This window comes from Contarinia nasturtii, unplaced genomic scaffold (assembly GCF_009176525.2).
Source record: "Contarinia nasturtii isolate CC-2019 unplaced genomic scaffold, AAFC_CNas_1.1 Cnas_scaffold_414, whole genome shotgun sequence".
NCBI lineage: Eukaryota > Metazoa > Arthropoda > Insecta > Diptera > Cecidomyiidae > Contarinia > Contarinia nasturtii.
In genome coordinates, this window is record NW_022197768.1 from 4952050 (window position 1) to 4966320 (window position 14271).

The window sequence follows — 14271 nt, forward strand, 5'->3', positions numbered from 1 at the left end:
GTTACTTGGCACAGACACACCATGTGAATAAAATGTGAAGTGAGTCGTTTCATCGTTTTTGTGCTTGTTTCATTTTATTTGTGCATACACTTTAATGCTCGATACAAAGAGAAAAAGACATAGCAAAATGTGGTGAAGTTGAGAGAATGATGGTGGGGGGAAAGGTGAAGTAAAACTTTGCTTTCACAATATCACAACCTTCTATAATATGCTCTTTTAAAACGGTTTGCTTCTCCATTGCGTCTCTTTTTCCTTTATCATGCCTCACACACATTTCGAAACGAAGTGGATGAGTTCTGGCATCGTTCAATCGCTCGTCTCTGATGTGATTCGAAAACACACAAAATTGCAAAATAGTTGTGAAAAGAGTTGTGAAACGGAAAGTACGCTGCAATTTTACTGTTCCTGTTTTCCTTACTCTCGTCTTTTTTTTCTTCTTTTCTCATTTACGTCTTCCAATCGTATACACGCAAACATAGTCTCTCGGTCTATCGTTCGTTCACGTTTTTGTTTTTTTCTTTCTATTTCTTCTTCTTCTTTTTCATTTGATTGTGTTGTATGTCGTCATCAAAAATCATCGTATCTATCGCTTTATGTTCACCATTCAAAATACTTCCAAACCTACCCTTTATGATACTCCAAATCCATGCTATCATAACATTTGACTCAATAAAAATATGAAATGGCACAAAATTTTAACTCACACTATTTCTGGTTCTCTTTCGCTCTCACACTCTCGACGCCATTTCATTGAAAACTTTTTCGAACACAATTATAAAACGTTTTATGTGCATTTTATAAAAGTTCTGTAGTCGAAGAGTTGGATCACGCCCGAACAAAAGAGAGCGAGAGCGAGAGAGAGAGAGAGAGAGAGAGAGAGAAAGTGCAAAGTACACGGTCAAATGACATTCAGTTTGTCATTCGTTGTGAATGCACTTTTCGTATTCTAGCATCGAATTCGATGTCGACGATAATTAGAGAACTAAGATCAAGTGACTGACTGACACAAAGTGATACGAATTGTAATTGAATAACAAAGAGTCTATGTGAAGAGCTACTGCACGTGTCGGGCACAAACTAAGTTACAATTCTTGTACTTTGTAGCATGAAAAACAAAAATGTTGCCGTAATGACCATAATAATCAAAAAGTACTTCAGAATAGAGGAGATATCAAAGTGGAATATTCACTTTTATAGTGTGATTTAATTTAATTGTCAAAAGAACAATTTCAAATAAATTGGTTCACCGTGTGCATTGGCGCACAATTTCAGTGCGCACAACACCAACAAGCTTATATTATAAAATGCTATTAATATAATCCAGTCGGTGTAACATCACAATTTTTGCATTAATAATCGACCCGTTTAAATTCTAAATCCGTTTCTCCAATATGAATGCTGAAATGCAATTTTCTCAAGTCAAATGGAATATTCCGTATGGTATTGAAATGACCTCAACAAATCAAACTAATAATTTCATATTTTGCTTTTTGACATTCCAAATGAATGGCAAAGAAATGCTGAAGAAGTCAACCATGCCAAATTTACCATAAGAAAGTTTCACATTCGTGCAATTAATTTTTCAATTATTCGCGTTTAAGTGTAAAAACCATAAAGCACCGCACAACAATCACTTGACATACATAAAACGTGTGTGCAACAAACTTTACAAAGGTAAACAATTGCAAAACTTTTCAATACTTTCTTGGAAACGATTAAAATGACTTTTTCGAACAAAACTTAATTCCCTTTTTTACAAATCGCCGAAACATGACAAAAATTATAAAATCACCCCTTAAACTTGCTAATTACAATTTAATCATTATAAAAATGATTATTTTAAAGAGAAAATGTATTTGGATTTGTTCTCAAAATTAAATAATCTTTGAATGTGTCATTCTTCGCTTATTTCTTGTTTTAAATATCATCAGAGATAGATTAAAACACTGAAAGGCATTTATCTGAATAATTGAGTAAAGAGAATGCAAAGCTTTGAGGTTTATTAAGAAAAATATGTCAACATTATGTGTAAGTTATAATTATTTTTGAAATATTTACTCTTCAAGTAGAAGTTTTACTTGGTTTAAAGTCGCAATGAATAGTAATCTAGAAAAAGTGGCGGTGGTAAAAATGAAGATATTTTGAAACATGGTTTTGCTTAACGGGAATCATAAGCCATGGAATAAAAGCTAACTTTAACCGGATTGCTGGTTCGGAAACAAGAATAAGCAACGCCATCCAAATGCAAAAAAAAAAAACTCAAAACTCACTCACACATTTCATTTATAAATATTTTGCTTTTTCTTTCGTTGTGTTTAATTTTTACGCTGGTGGTGATGGTATGTTTTTTGTTTGTTTGTAATTTTACTGAGGCTATAAAAATAGAAGAGAGTGAGAGAAAAAACTAACTCAAAGCATAACTATGACAAAATCGCTCTTTACAAGATCAAGAAATTCCAACAATGTTCAACTACAACATTTTCCCTTTTATAATGCTTGCAAAACAATTGTAAAAGAAAGTAAAATATAGAACAACAGCAACAATAGTAACAAGAATATGAGATTGTGCTTGTAGTGGTGCTGCACACGCAAGTACTCGGGAAAGAAAGCAAGTAAGAATGAAAGAGCCGCCGTAGACGAAATTCATTCAGGAAAACAAAATAAAGCATGTCAAATAATTTACACAACGGAATTGTCGGTGCGCTTTATTCGTGAAAAGGTCGTTCAAAGAGATCCTTTTCGAATTGAATTTCAACCGAAACAATCAACTCCACACAAAACTATTGCATTTATTTAGTAAAAAAAAAATGTTAACGCCAAAAATGCTGGCTTAACAACAGCTATGGAACCATTTAAAATTGAATCTTTTCAATATTGGATTTTTTTTTATTCGAAATAAATTCATTCGAATCAAAGTGATCTATTGATTTATCAATATTTGTAACGATTTACAGTATGTTTGCGACAAATCTAACGACAACATCAACACAATTTTTTCTCATTTATTTATTTACGCCCTGTGACCAATTTAGTATGAAATGATGATATTTGTATCACGATTCACAAATACAAAACTTCTTGCACAAATGTGAAAAAAGAGAGAGAATAAAACTGTTAAAATGTGTCGTACCACCATAAAAATTAAAATCGAAAAAAAAAAATATTAAAGTTAAAATAAAGAAGCGAAAACGATGCAATCGTTGCATTGTGTGGTTGTTGGCCCAGCATATGTAGATGCATTTTAGCAAATATGTCCTATATGTGAGAGTTTGCTGTAAACAGAGGTGGTTACTGGTTAGAGTATTTAATATGCATGATGTGCAACGAAAGCTTCATGCAGTTACAGCTTGCACTGCTGTCGCTTTCTCTCTCTATCTCTTTACGTGCGTATCGATGCATTTTTGTACTTTATTTCGACTTTCAGCTTATTTTGCTGTGCATTTAATATGGCTTGCATTGGCGTGTTGTGCTTCTATTCTAATGAATATATCACGTTTTATTCCATATTTAAAGTTTCAAAACCAAACAAAATTATACCAAAATAAGCGAGACAAACATATAAATTTCCGAAACGAAATGTCGTATACTTCATAGTACGCATAACTTGTTTTTGTGTATGTTTTGTATTCTCTTCGGTTGCTTATATTTATGTTCAATATTCGTTTACTTTATTTGCTTTGAGATTTTATTTTGTCGTTGGAGATACAGAAGAGAGAGAGAGAGAGTTCAAGTCTATAGCTTGGTATATGAGCGCTTTCAATTTGATGAATGATGTTCATAGTTTTAGTTTTGCCGCACGAAATGATTTGCGCGCATATTTACACCAATATGATATTATTCATGTGATATACACAAACTAAAATCATATTTGGATGCGCCTCGTTTACTTTCATAAACGCGATCACACATGTCTATCGCATGAAAACTTCGACTCAACTCATCAAAATCAAACGAAAGCGGCGAAATGGGATGTTGTTTACGTGTTTCCACTTCTAGGCACATAAACACAATTTTTGTGTGTGTGTATTCCCATTTTATTTTCTTCCATGTTTTTACAAAATTTCATATTTCCGTCTCATTTTCGCTACTGTTTTTGTGGCCTCATATCTTTATTTTTTTTTTCCTTCATCTTTTACCAGTGCAAACTTATTTTCATGGCATTTACACTCAAAAAGAATAAACGTAATATACATTTCTACAATCGTATTTAGCATTAAATACATTCGCATTCGCGAATAAATGAAACATGAATAGTGAAGCCGAATTGTTGAGACGACGATAAATTGAAGGAAAGCGAGGGAAACAGAGAGAGAGATAGAGGCAAATAAGAGAATGAGTAAAATATAATATGGTTGAACATACGAAAACGCACAGCTCGAAATGAAAGACATAATGTTCTTACGTGTGTTCCTGAATTTTGCGATGTGAAAATTAAACGAATCACACGTTTTCTGCACAATCGCACCGAACTAACGATGAACAAGCACAAGCAACAGCAAAAGCAGCAACGGCAGCAGCAAAACAAGACACATGTTCAAACACATCCAATGGGGTACAAAAAAAAACGAAGCAAAACTATGGCCAAATAAATAAATGCCAAGATGCTTGAATAACAACAATTAGAACAGAGAGTGCGAAAATATCAGCTAGCAATATAAAGGGTACATAAAGCACACCATGTACAACTGTAAAACCAAAGTGACTCTGTGTGGCGAAATTAGAACGGCGAAAATTGTAAGATTTCAAACGAAAATCAGGAGCGGCAACAGAAAAACATTCATGTGTTTCACCGTTCATCTTTTGTTCTGCTCTTTTTTTTAAGTGGCAAACGCAACAGAAAATTCATTTGAATAGACATGCGTTTATGCATAACTACTTCAACTTTTCATATATTATACATCGTTTCAAACAACATGCTTTTCCACATACCATTCGCCATATGAAATAAATGGCAGGGCGAGTAACTATTTTTTTTTTCGTTCTCCATTTGCCAGATTTTAATTTATATTTCATTTATTATACGGTGGATATTTGTGCATGTGCCGGGTGAAGGTGCATGAACATTTAATGAAAAACTTTTCGCCAACGATTCATTCGAACGACTGGCAAACATGAATGGGCCGCAGAAAAACACGAAACCTATATAAATATTGTTAAAGTCTTTTGCGCGCGTGAAAAAACCATGTATTTTCTTCGTGAGAGTATTCAATCGGATTTTTTTTTATCGCTTCGTTCCGTTTTTTTAACGAGCCAATGACGTTCAAAGACGACGACCGTGCGAAAATTTATTTATACCAAAATTAAATGCTTTTTTTCTCTACACATTTTATTTCTCGTCCATACCAATGGCGTGGCGTACACAGTCATCTCACTTTGAAACAAACAAAATGTCATCTCACTTTGTCGGTTTTAAGTTTGTTTTTAGATACATAACTATATGTATGCAAAGACACACATGTTTGGACATTTGCAAGTATGAAAAATGTTCATTGAGCCGCGTCAAATGGGAATCGAAACCAATCTGTTTTCTTTTTTCATTGTTCTCATTTAACGAGTCGACGAGATCTTTTCAACGAATGCATCATCGTTGCTACTTTCCCGAATAAAATCGTTCTTCCATTGCAATGCTCAAGATTTTGAATGTGCATGTGAATTATACTGGGTTTTTTTTGGTATTCCGGTGGATTTCCATTGAGATTCAAGAAGGGGGCAGCTTCATGAATATGTTGGAACTGAAACGGAATTTTCGTACTGTTTTATCTTCGTTTGCTCTAAATAATTCACGTGAAACGGAAGTTTTTCTCATTAAAAGAAAATTGAAATCAAATTTATACGCATTCATGCATTTATGCTCGACCATTTAAAAGTTGCACAAACGTGGCGCTCATTGCGATTATGTGTAAGTGTTTTTGATACCAAAAAGAAACGGATAAATACCGAAATGTTTTCTACAATCACCTCTTCTCTGCGGGATCGATTAAAACGAATGAAATTTATTTATATCATGATAAAAATAATTGTTTTGTTTCTAGCTACAACCCCCATTACGGTGGATATTGTTGTGGTTGTAGTCGGGCTTTTTTCTCAACTACTAGTCGTTTTGTTTTTGGTCAAAATGATGTTCCTCATGCCTTCATTGTTTTCATATTACCGAAGAAGAAAAAGAATAACCGGTAATTAAATCGAAAAACTGCTCGCAAATGGTGGCTTCATGATCCCATAGTAACGGGCCCACAAACAAACAACCATTTTAATTTCATTGATATCATCTCGAGCAATTTCTCGTGGATGCTAGTTTCGATTAAAAGATAGTCACTCATTTCTCTGTCCCCAAATGGCCAATAAAAAATTGTTGAACGTGTCCCGTTCACTGTTGTGTGAACACAAACACTTTTCAATAACGGGTTTTGAATAACAACAACAACAAAAAAGAAATCAATTTCAATTCACGAAATTCGTGATTGTTTTGTCCATCATATTGTTTTTATTGTCAGAAATAGATATTGATTTCTCTCTGTCTATGTTATCCTGTTCTCCCAATGATTATCGCAATCTAATAAATCCTCACACTCAAAATAGATCGATATGAAAACAACAAACATTTTTCCACCCATTCATCAGAGTTGAATTTAGATGCTTGTGCGAACATAAATGCAATGGATACTTTTTTAAAAAAATGCGATGAGTTTAAATCTCTCCGGATCATCATGAAAACTATACCCAGAGGACTGTAAAAAAAATAAGAATGAGAACCGATGTGCGGTTATGAAACGCGACCCACAAAAAACTTTGCTTTCCTCTTGTTTTTATGGTTGAAATCAACGTTTTGAAAGACGCAATAGAATGTCTAAGGAAGAGTGAAGTAAACAAACAAACCAAAAAAAACAGATCTTCAGATAAAAAGTCATGTTTGAAGCAAAAGAAAAGAATACAAAAAAAACGAGAAGAAAATTGACTGATCCCATTGCAATCAGATGAGAGAAAACAATAAAACCGAATTGGTATCACTTTCGTAAAACATTACTGTGGCAAGCTAATTTTACGAGGCACACATTTAAGCACACCATTCGCGTTTTGTTCAGCAATAATGACCAACATTATGGCTTTTTTGTCAAATACATTGTCCACTTAATTACTGTAACATATAGTCATATAATTTTCAATTTTCTCATTTTAAATGGTAATGTGAATGGTGTTTTCTTCAATCTGTTTCCCTTGGGTTTTTCCAAATAGGAAAATGGATTTTTTTCGATTTTTTACCTATTTTACACAAATCGAGTAAAAAACATATATGTACTAAAATTTCATATGAATATTGTTGAAAAGTGACACATCACACGATATGAATGCAGCAAGTCATTCGTTGCAGCAAAACAATGTAACGTCAGTGCGAATGACGCGATAGATAAAATAAGAGAAAAAAAAGTGTATGCAAAAATAAAAGAGTTGTAATAAAAATTTGTCGACATTGACTGTGAGAGCTAGACATTTTGATTGCATGGAAGAGTACGGATGAAAGGATGATAGAGAGAAAAAGACAAGAACGAAAATTTAAATGATGTCAAATTAAAGACTTTTTAATAGATATGCACATATAAGCCTCTTTCTTCATCGTCACTGTCATCAGCAAACAATTTTTTCATTTCAAAGACGATGACACTCAAAGTCCTTTTCAAAAAATGATGAATTTTACCCAAGAAAAAGTTCGACATTGCGCGCATATGCAAATTTGTCAAATATAATGACATTTTTTTGGTAGTTAAATCATTTTTCGTGTGTATTTTTTTTGTCTTTGTTATTTTGCATAAGACATTTTTGTCCTCTGATTAAATTATAACTTGTTTATATGATCTACCTTACGCTGTTTCACAAAGCTAGATATTTGTTTTGAGACTTTTTCAGTCATTCAACATTTATTTTTATTTATTTTTTTTTCTCCATCGCAACAACTCTTTTCCTTTTCCATTACGAGGAATTCCTATGCCATAAATTATATCGTAACAGCTTTACCATTTTATGGTTTTTATTGTTGTTTGGCCTTCTGCTCACAATATCTGAGATAGGTGACAATATCTGCAACAGATATATGTAAAAGGATACACCAATGCTACATACAGCTCATAAAAATATGGCAACGAAAATAGATAACACAGAGAAAAAAAAGAGCGTACAACCACAACAAACAAACAAACAAACAAAAAAAACACGAAGTTATAATGCCACAAGCGAATACCCTACGTTTGGGTCAAACATGTCGAAAATTGTGAAATATACCGCATTTTTTCTATAATAATCGTTATCTCATTTTAGTTTTTCGTCTGTTCTTTGAATTGCCATGAGCCACATCGCCTCACGACAATACAACATAATTGATTGGACCATAAAGAGCCAACCGAATTTCATAATACACGCTGTCTCTCTTGTGCAGTGTGCGCACATAAAATACAACAACAACAACAAGAAATTCCTTTGAAATGCCATAATTGTGCAACATGGAAAATACGAAATGAATCCAAACGAATGCAACCCGCTGTATTCTTACGGAGAGAGAGAAAGAGAGGTAAGTTTCAACGAACGAAAGATTTCTATCGCAGAGGAATTCTATCGGGATTTGCTGCAGATTAAATTTGTATAATGAAATTTGTCTTATTTTTTAACAGTGAATATTTGAGGTATGCAAGTCAGCAATTTTTTATGCACACCAGTTTTTGATACTTGTGTTATACTAAACGAATATTTCTCTCTCTCTCTCTCTCTCTCTCTCTCTCTCTCTCTCTCTTTTTGTCAATGAATATGCTTTTATTTTTATGTGATTTGAATATCCACACTTGACTCAGTATTTTTGTTCTATTTTTTTTGCTTTTATATTTTTATGGCATGTAAGCATTTAAACTTTGCATGTACTTCAAAGGTGAACCAAACACGATTTATTGATTCCTTTTTTTCTCATTTTTGTTCGTATTTCTTTTTCTTCAAATAAAAAGTTTGTTTTCGTTGTCTTTCTGTGAATGTGTTGATTTTTCCGGGTTTCCTGCTCATGCATACTAAACTTGTATGATTGTCGAACTTTGGAAAGACAGAGAGAGAGAGAATAGAGAGAGCGTGAAAAATCTCAAAAGAAAATCGATTTTCATGTAGGAAATTTTGCAATAACAATTTATCAAATGTTTGTTCGGTTCACTCACATCTTTGTTCAATTTTGAAATTGGATTGGATGTCACTGCAAACTGTTAACGATTAATCAAAAATTTATTCTTATGAATCCCTATTTCTACGACATTGCACTTCCTTGACGCGATTTCATTCTTTTCGTTATCGTTGTCTTGAGAATGACTGTGTGCAACTCCATACGAATTACACAATATCTATTGTCAATTGTTCAAGGTTTTGTGTGAACGTGTTGCTCTTCATTGTTCATCTTTCCTCAATTTAATTTCAACGCACAACTAAATCCATAACAATAATCCATTAAGACGGCAAAAATGTTGAAATGTTGACGAGATTGTGTGTATGTTTTTGAACGCTTTGCATGCCAAATGAATGATTCATTTTTCTTATAAAGTTGTGTGAGCAAAGAGGCGAGTTTTTTCCAAAAATGTAAATGATTTACATGATAATCGCATCAATTCCAAATAAATAAAGCGGAAAAGATCAAGATTTCGCATTTAGGGATTGACCCAAAAAACGATTTAGAAATGCTTAAAAATTGTACACAAATTTCACAAATGCGGCCTGCCTGCCATATAAACCGATTTTTTCTATAACAAACGCGAGAGAGAAAAAAGATAACATTTCCATTGCCAATGTGAGTTTAAAACACATTTTTATATTTTGAATACGTTTGAATATCTGTTTCATATTGATTAATTTTGTGACTGTTTTTTGTTTCGTTTGTCATTTCTCACTTTGGTTCCGATCAACATTTGGATATCTGTTTATGCATGTCTCCTCACAGTTTAAATCGTAGAGTTCTCCAGCACAGTTCACAGTGGAAGAGAAAATCGAAAATTTGCTTGCAAAGTTTAATGTGATTTGCATTTTATCTAGGATTTGAAACTAAAATCATTATCAATAAGTACTGTACATCGTTGGTGAACGACGGAAAAATGCTCAGTTTCGAGCCTCAGATGCATTTATGTGATTGAATTTGAATTGGCTAAGCTGGAAAAACGTGCTAGAAAAAAACACACACTTACAACAACAACAAATTAAACTGCTGATTGGTCAGCACATGCACCAACAGCCGTTGCCTATACCAACGATATCGAAATTCGAAGCTCGAATCTCTGATACATGCACATTTTCTTATTAAACGACCACGTGATGCCAGGCACTATCAATATGTGAAATATTGAAAAGTACATTGCCCGAAACCATTAAATGTTGACGCTTGGAAAAGTTTTTTTCCATTAAATAGCATATTTTTGCCACTAGCTTATGTATGAGTTTAAAAAAAGTGTCTCGAGAATATGAATAAAAAAAAAATCGGTGGCTTTCAACGAGCAAAAAAAATGAGTTTGGTAATTTATTTAACTCATTTTTTTTATTTGACCTCAGCTGTACGATATAAACTGTAACGGAGGTATATGTGGGTATATACGTCATTTGGTAAAATAATCCATGATCATCGTTTCTCAGCATATTACAAAATTATCTGTGTCTTCAATTAGACAAAATTAAGTTTCATGCGGAATTGAGTTGAGTTGAGTCGCATTTCGTTGCAAAAATACATATTGTCATGTGGACTAGAATGAATATACTTAGATGTTGGTTTCTCTTTCATTTATTCATTCAACTTTCACTATATAGAAGGCAATGGTGTTGACATTTTCGTTGCTCATCAATTTACCAACAACCGTAAAACATCTGTATGTTTGTTTACATGAGCGGATGGCGATGATCTCCATACAAAAAAAAAACGTGCAACGATGGTGACGCTCTACGGAAACAATATAAACTATGTAGTGAATGGAAGCGATTTGTTTGAAAACATAACGATAGCAAATTATCCGTTTGTCGTGTATCGTTATGTATTCAAACTGATCAATTCCTCCACCTCAAAATCATTTAGTTTATATGGTTTCCGTGGGGCGTCACCGTTGTCGTACGTAAAACTCAAAAATTCCTCTCCGCATATGAGAGACGACCAAACTGGCATTTTGTCTGTAAATTGTTCACGATGCTTGCTCATTTCAAGAGCTCATTCTCTCTTTGTCTGATTGCAGAACGAAAAGTTTTAATCGTTTATCATCGTTGGATTTGTGCACTTCCACATCCCAAAAAAAAAGAACTGATGCACCACTGAATTTCGTTGCCACATTTTCTTTTATTATTATGATTATTATTATAATTACTATTATTATTTGCATTTCACTTGCTAATTTGACCATATACTTTTTGAGAATACTATGCAGAGATTTTGAAACATGCGGTTTTTGGGGGTGGCTGTCTTATTTTATGCGAATTTAACTTTAGCTCGTCTTGGTCTCGTTGATGGCATTTCTCTCATAACTCATAGTTTAATCACTCACAAAATAATGTAAGTTCGAACAAAATTAAATTGCATAAAGTATTTTGAATCCCGAACAAACTGAACGGCAAGCGAGCAAATGAGCAATAGGCTAATGGGGACAGAGTGAGGCTGGCAGAAATGGAAAATTCGAATTGAAATATGTGTGGGTTGCAAAAAGGAGATAGATTTTTGGTTTACCTAATACCAACATAAATTCACATCATCATATGCTTGTGTTTTGTAGCCGCTTGAATATAAAATTGGTTTTGCTTGGACTTATAGAGAGTCTCTGAGCCACATTTTCACATGGTAATAAGATAATATATGCTAGAAAACGAATTAAACATCAACAGAATTATCAAATGTAAGTTTTGCATTAAAAATTGTTGGTCGAACTCAAAGATTGTTATCCAACGATATAGATTTTTTCTATTTGCACCGAATTTTTTTTTATTAAATCAAACACTCACCACTAAATTGTTTATGGAGAGTTTCAGCTCTACTCGGGGTCGTGATGGTGGTGAACTGCAGTTGGCTACCAATATTTCGCCTGGCTCATAACGTTCGTGTTCGGTCCAAAGCATTGGCTTCCTTTCAGGTAAATCTGTATAAAATTGAAACAAGGAAGAAAAAAGATTTCATTAATTACATCATTCAAGAAAGAAAAAAAAGAATTATTCCAAAAGGTTAATTCTGTGGCCAATAAAAAAATCACCATTGGGTCACTTCAAATAATTTACACGTATTTCTCATGGTAAAGTTGATTTGATGAAGAGAAAAAAAAAGAAATTATTCAACCAATATGTCAGTAGAGTAGGTATAAATTTACTTAATTCCGATAATTACAAAGTAAAAGTTGATTGTAAGTTTCTAGATTCGTTTTGTTGAAAATGCAAAATAAAAAAGTGTCTGAATGGAATGTGGCATTGCTTGAATTCTATTTTCTATCCATGACACATTGTCGACGCGACGAACGAACAAGAGAACATTAAATCTAATTTAAATGGCCTCAACTTTTCGTTTTCGCTAACATTTTTTTCTTTCTTCTCCCGTTACTGTTTTTGCGCTTATTTTTTCTTCTTCGTCATCTCATTGTTGCCTTGGCTATTTAGCTTTGCATTGTTTTTATCGCAGCCGAACAAAGTCTAGTGAATGCGTATGCTCACGAGCGCGTATATTTTTATCCCGCGTATCCTTGCTATTTTATCGTTGAAAATACGACGCATTCGTCTTTTTGTTTAATACAAAACAACCGAATCAGAATACCTTTGCCGTTTTAGTGCTTCTTTCTCGCCATTTCTCACTGTTTGGCTCAACATAAAATGCGATAAAGGAACCGGAAAAAAAAACGAGGGGAACTCAATATTACTTCGAGGACCAAGAAAGTAGCGAACCAAAATGGCCACGAAAAATTGCCAACACACACACAAAGTGAGAGAGAGAGAGAGATTCAACAAAAAGTTTAAAACAGTCTTAGAAGTCATTAAAATTTATTTTTTTCTGCCTCTCTGTAATGTGTGTAATTTGTTTTTCTGGACTTTTTTTTATTCATTGCACGCGAGGCCAAATGTAGCGCTAAAAACATTGTAATTCTGCGTATATAAAAGAGACAGCCAACAATATTCAACAACTAAATTATATCGTCGTTAAGATCCGCTTAACGTTGAAAGTAAAAACGCCGTGGAATACAACGATCTCTCTATATCCATGGAAACATGATGAAAAGGCACCGAAATTCAAGAGAAAGAAAAACAGAAAATTACAATTAGCACGTGCTTTGGCTATGCAATACCGAAACACGTCTAATTTTTATTGAACAATGTGAAAACAAAAGCGATCAGAAATTTTTCTCCTACCGATTGAGGATGTGTAAATGAAAAAAAAAAACAAATCACTCCCGTTTTTTGTTCTCCATTCATTTTTCTCGTATATACGTCGTTGAAAAACTACCTTCATAGTTGAAGTGACGACATATGGCTTTTGCTTGAAATCAATGTGCACACCTAGTATTGAGTGGTTCGTTAGTTCGTTGATTCCAAATACATATAGATTTGTTAGTGCTTGGTGCACACGACTACTTAAAATTTGTAAAATATTTAATAAATCAATCACATCGTTTTCGCCACTTTCAAAAGCAAAACATAAAAACATACGATATATCACAAGACCTAACAAGTCGAAATGTATCGAACATTTCCAAAACACATTTATCACACGTGGAATCACTTAAACCAATATGTACTTGGTGTGTGTGCATGCTATCGCATACAACCGCGTGAAGGCATTGAAGAAGAAAAAGAAAGAGAAAATGATGCAATACGAGAGAACGGTGAAAAAGAAGTAAGTGAATAGTACAGTAAAACAAGGCAGAGTTGCATGCAAACCATTAGTTTAGTCAATTTTTTGTTGTTGTTTCTACTCTCCGTTCACTTTCATTTCGTTCGAATTTTTCTTCAATAGTTCTTCATAAAATCCCATCCATTTTTCATTTGTTCGTTTTTCAGTTTCACTTAATAATAATTTACGTCTGTTCTGTTTCACAGTTTTGTTGTCACAGTGAATCTTTAATTATTAGACAGCATATGGTGTGATAAAAGAATTTATATATATTTTTGTTTCTTCTGTATTTTATTTGTTTTGATTTCGTTTTACCGTTTTTCACATGGTTTTTCGTTCGTTTTTCTTGTGCATAAATCTCCTTGACGGTGCACATATATACAAAACAACGAAGCAACAACAACAAAAAATTGAAGACGAGA

General features: G+C 33.4%; 1 protein-coding gene across 3 annotated transcripts in view; it reads right to left on the reverse strand.

The window, feature by feature from the left end:
• The window catches only part of LOC116338489, a 241244-nt gene that overhangs the window by 107879 nt on the left and 119094 nt on the right, over positions 1–14271 (reverse strand). For all 3 annotated transcript variants that reach the window (XM_031763790.1, XM_031763789.1, XM_031763791.1), the window contains exon 5: positions 11983–12116. In XM_031763790.1, coding sequence (XP_031619650.1) covers positions 11983–12116 — 134 coding nt within the window. The remainder of the gene's footprint in view (positions 1–11982; positions 12117–14271) is intronic.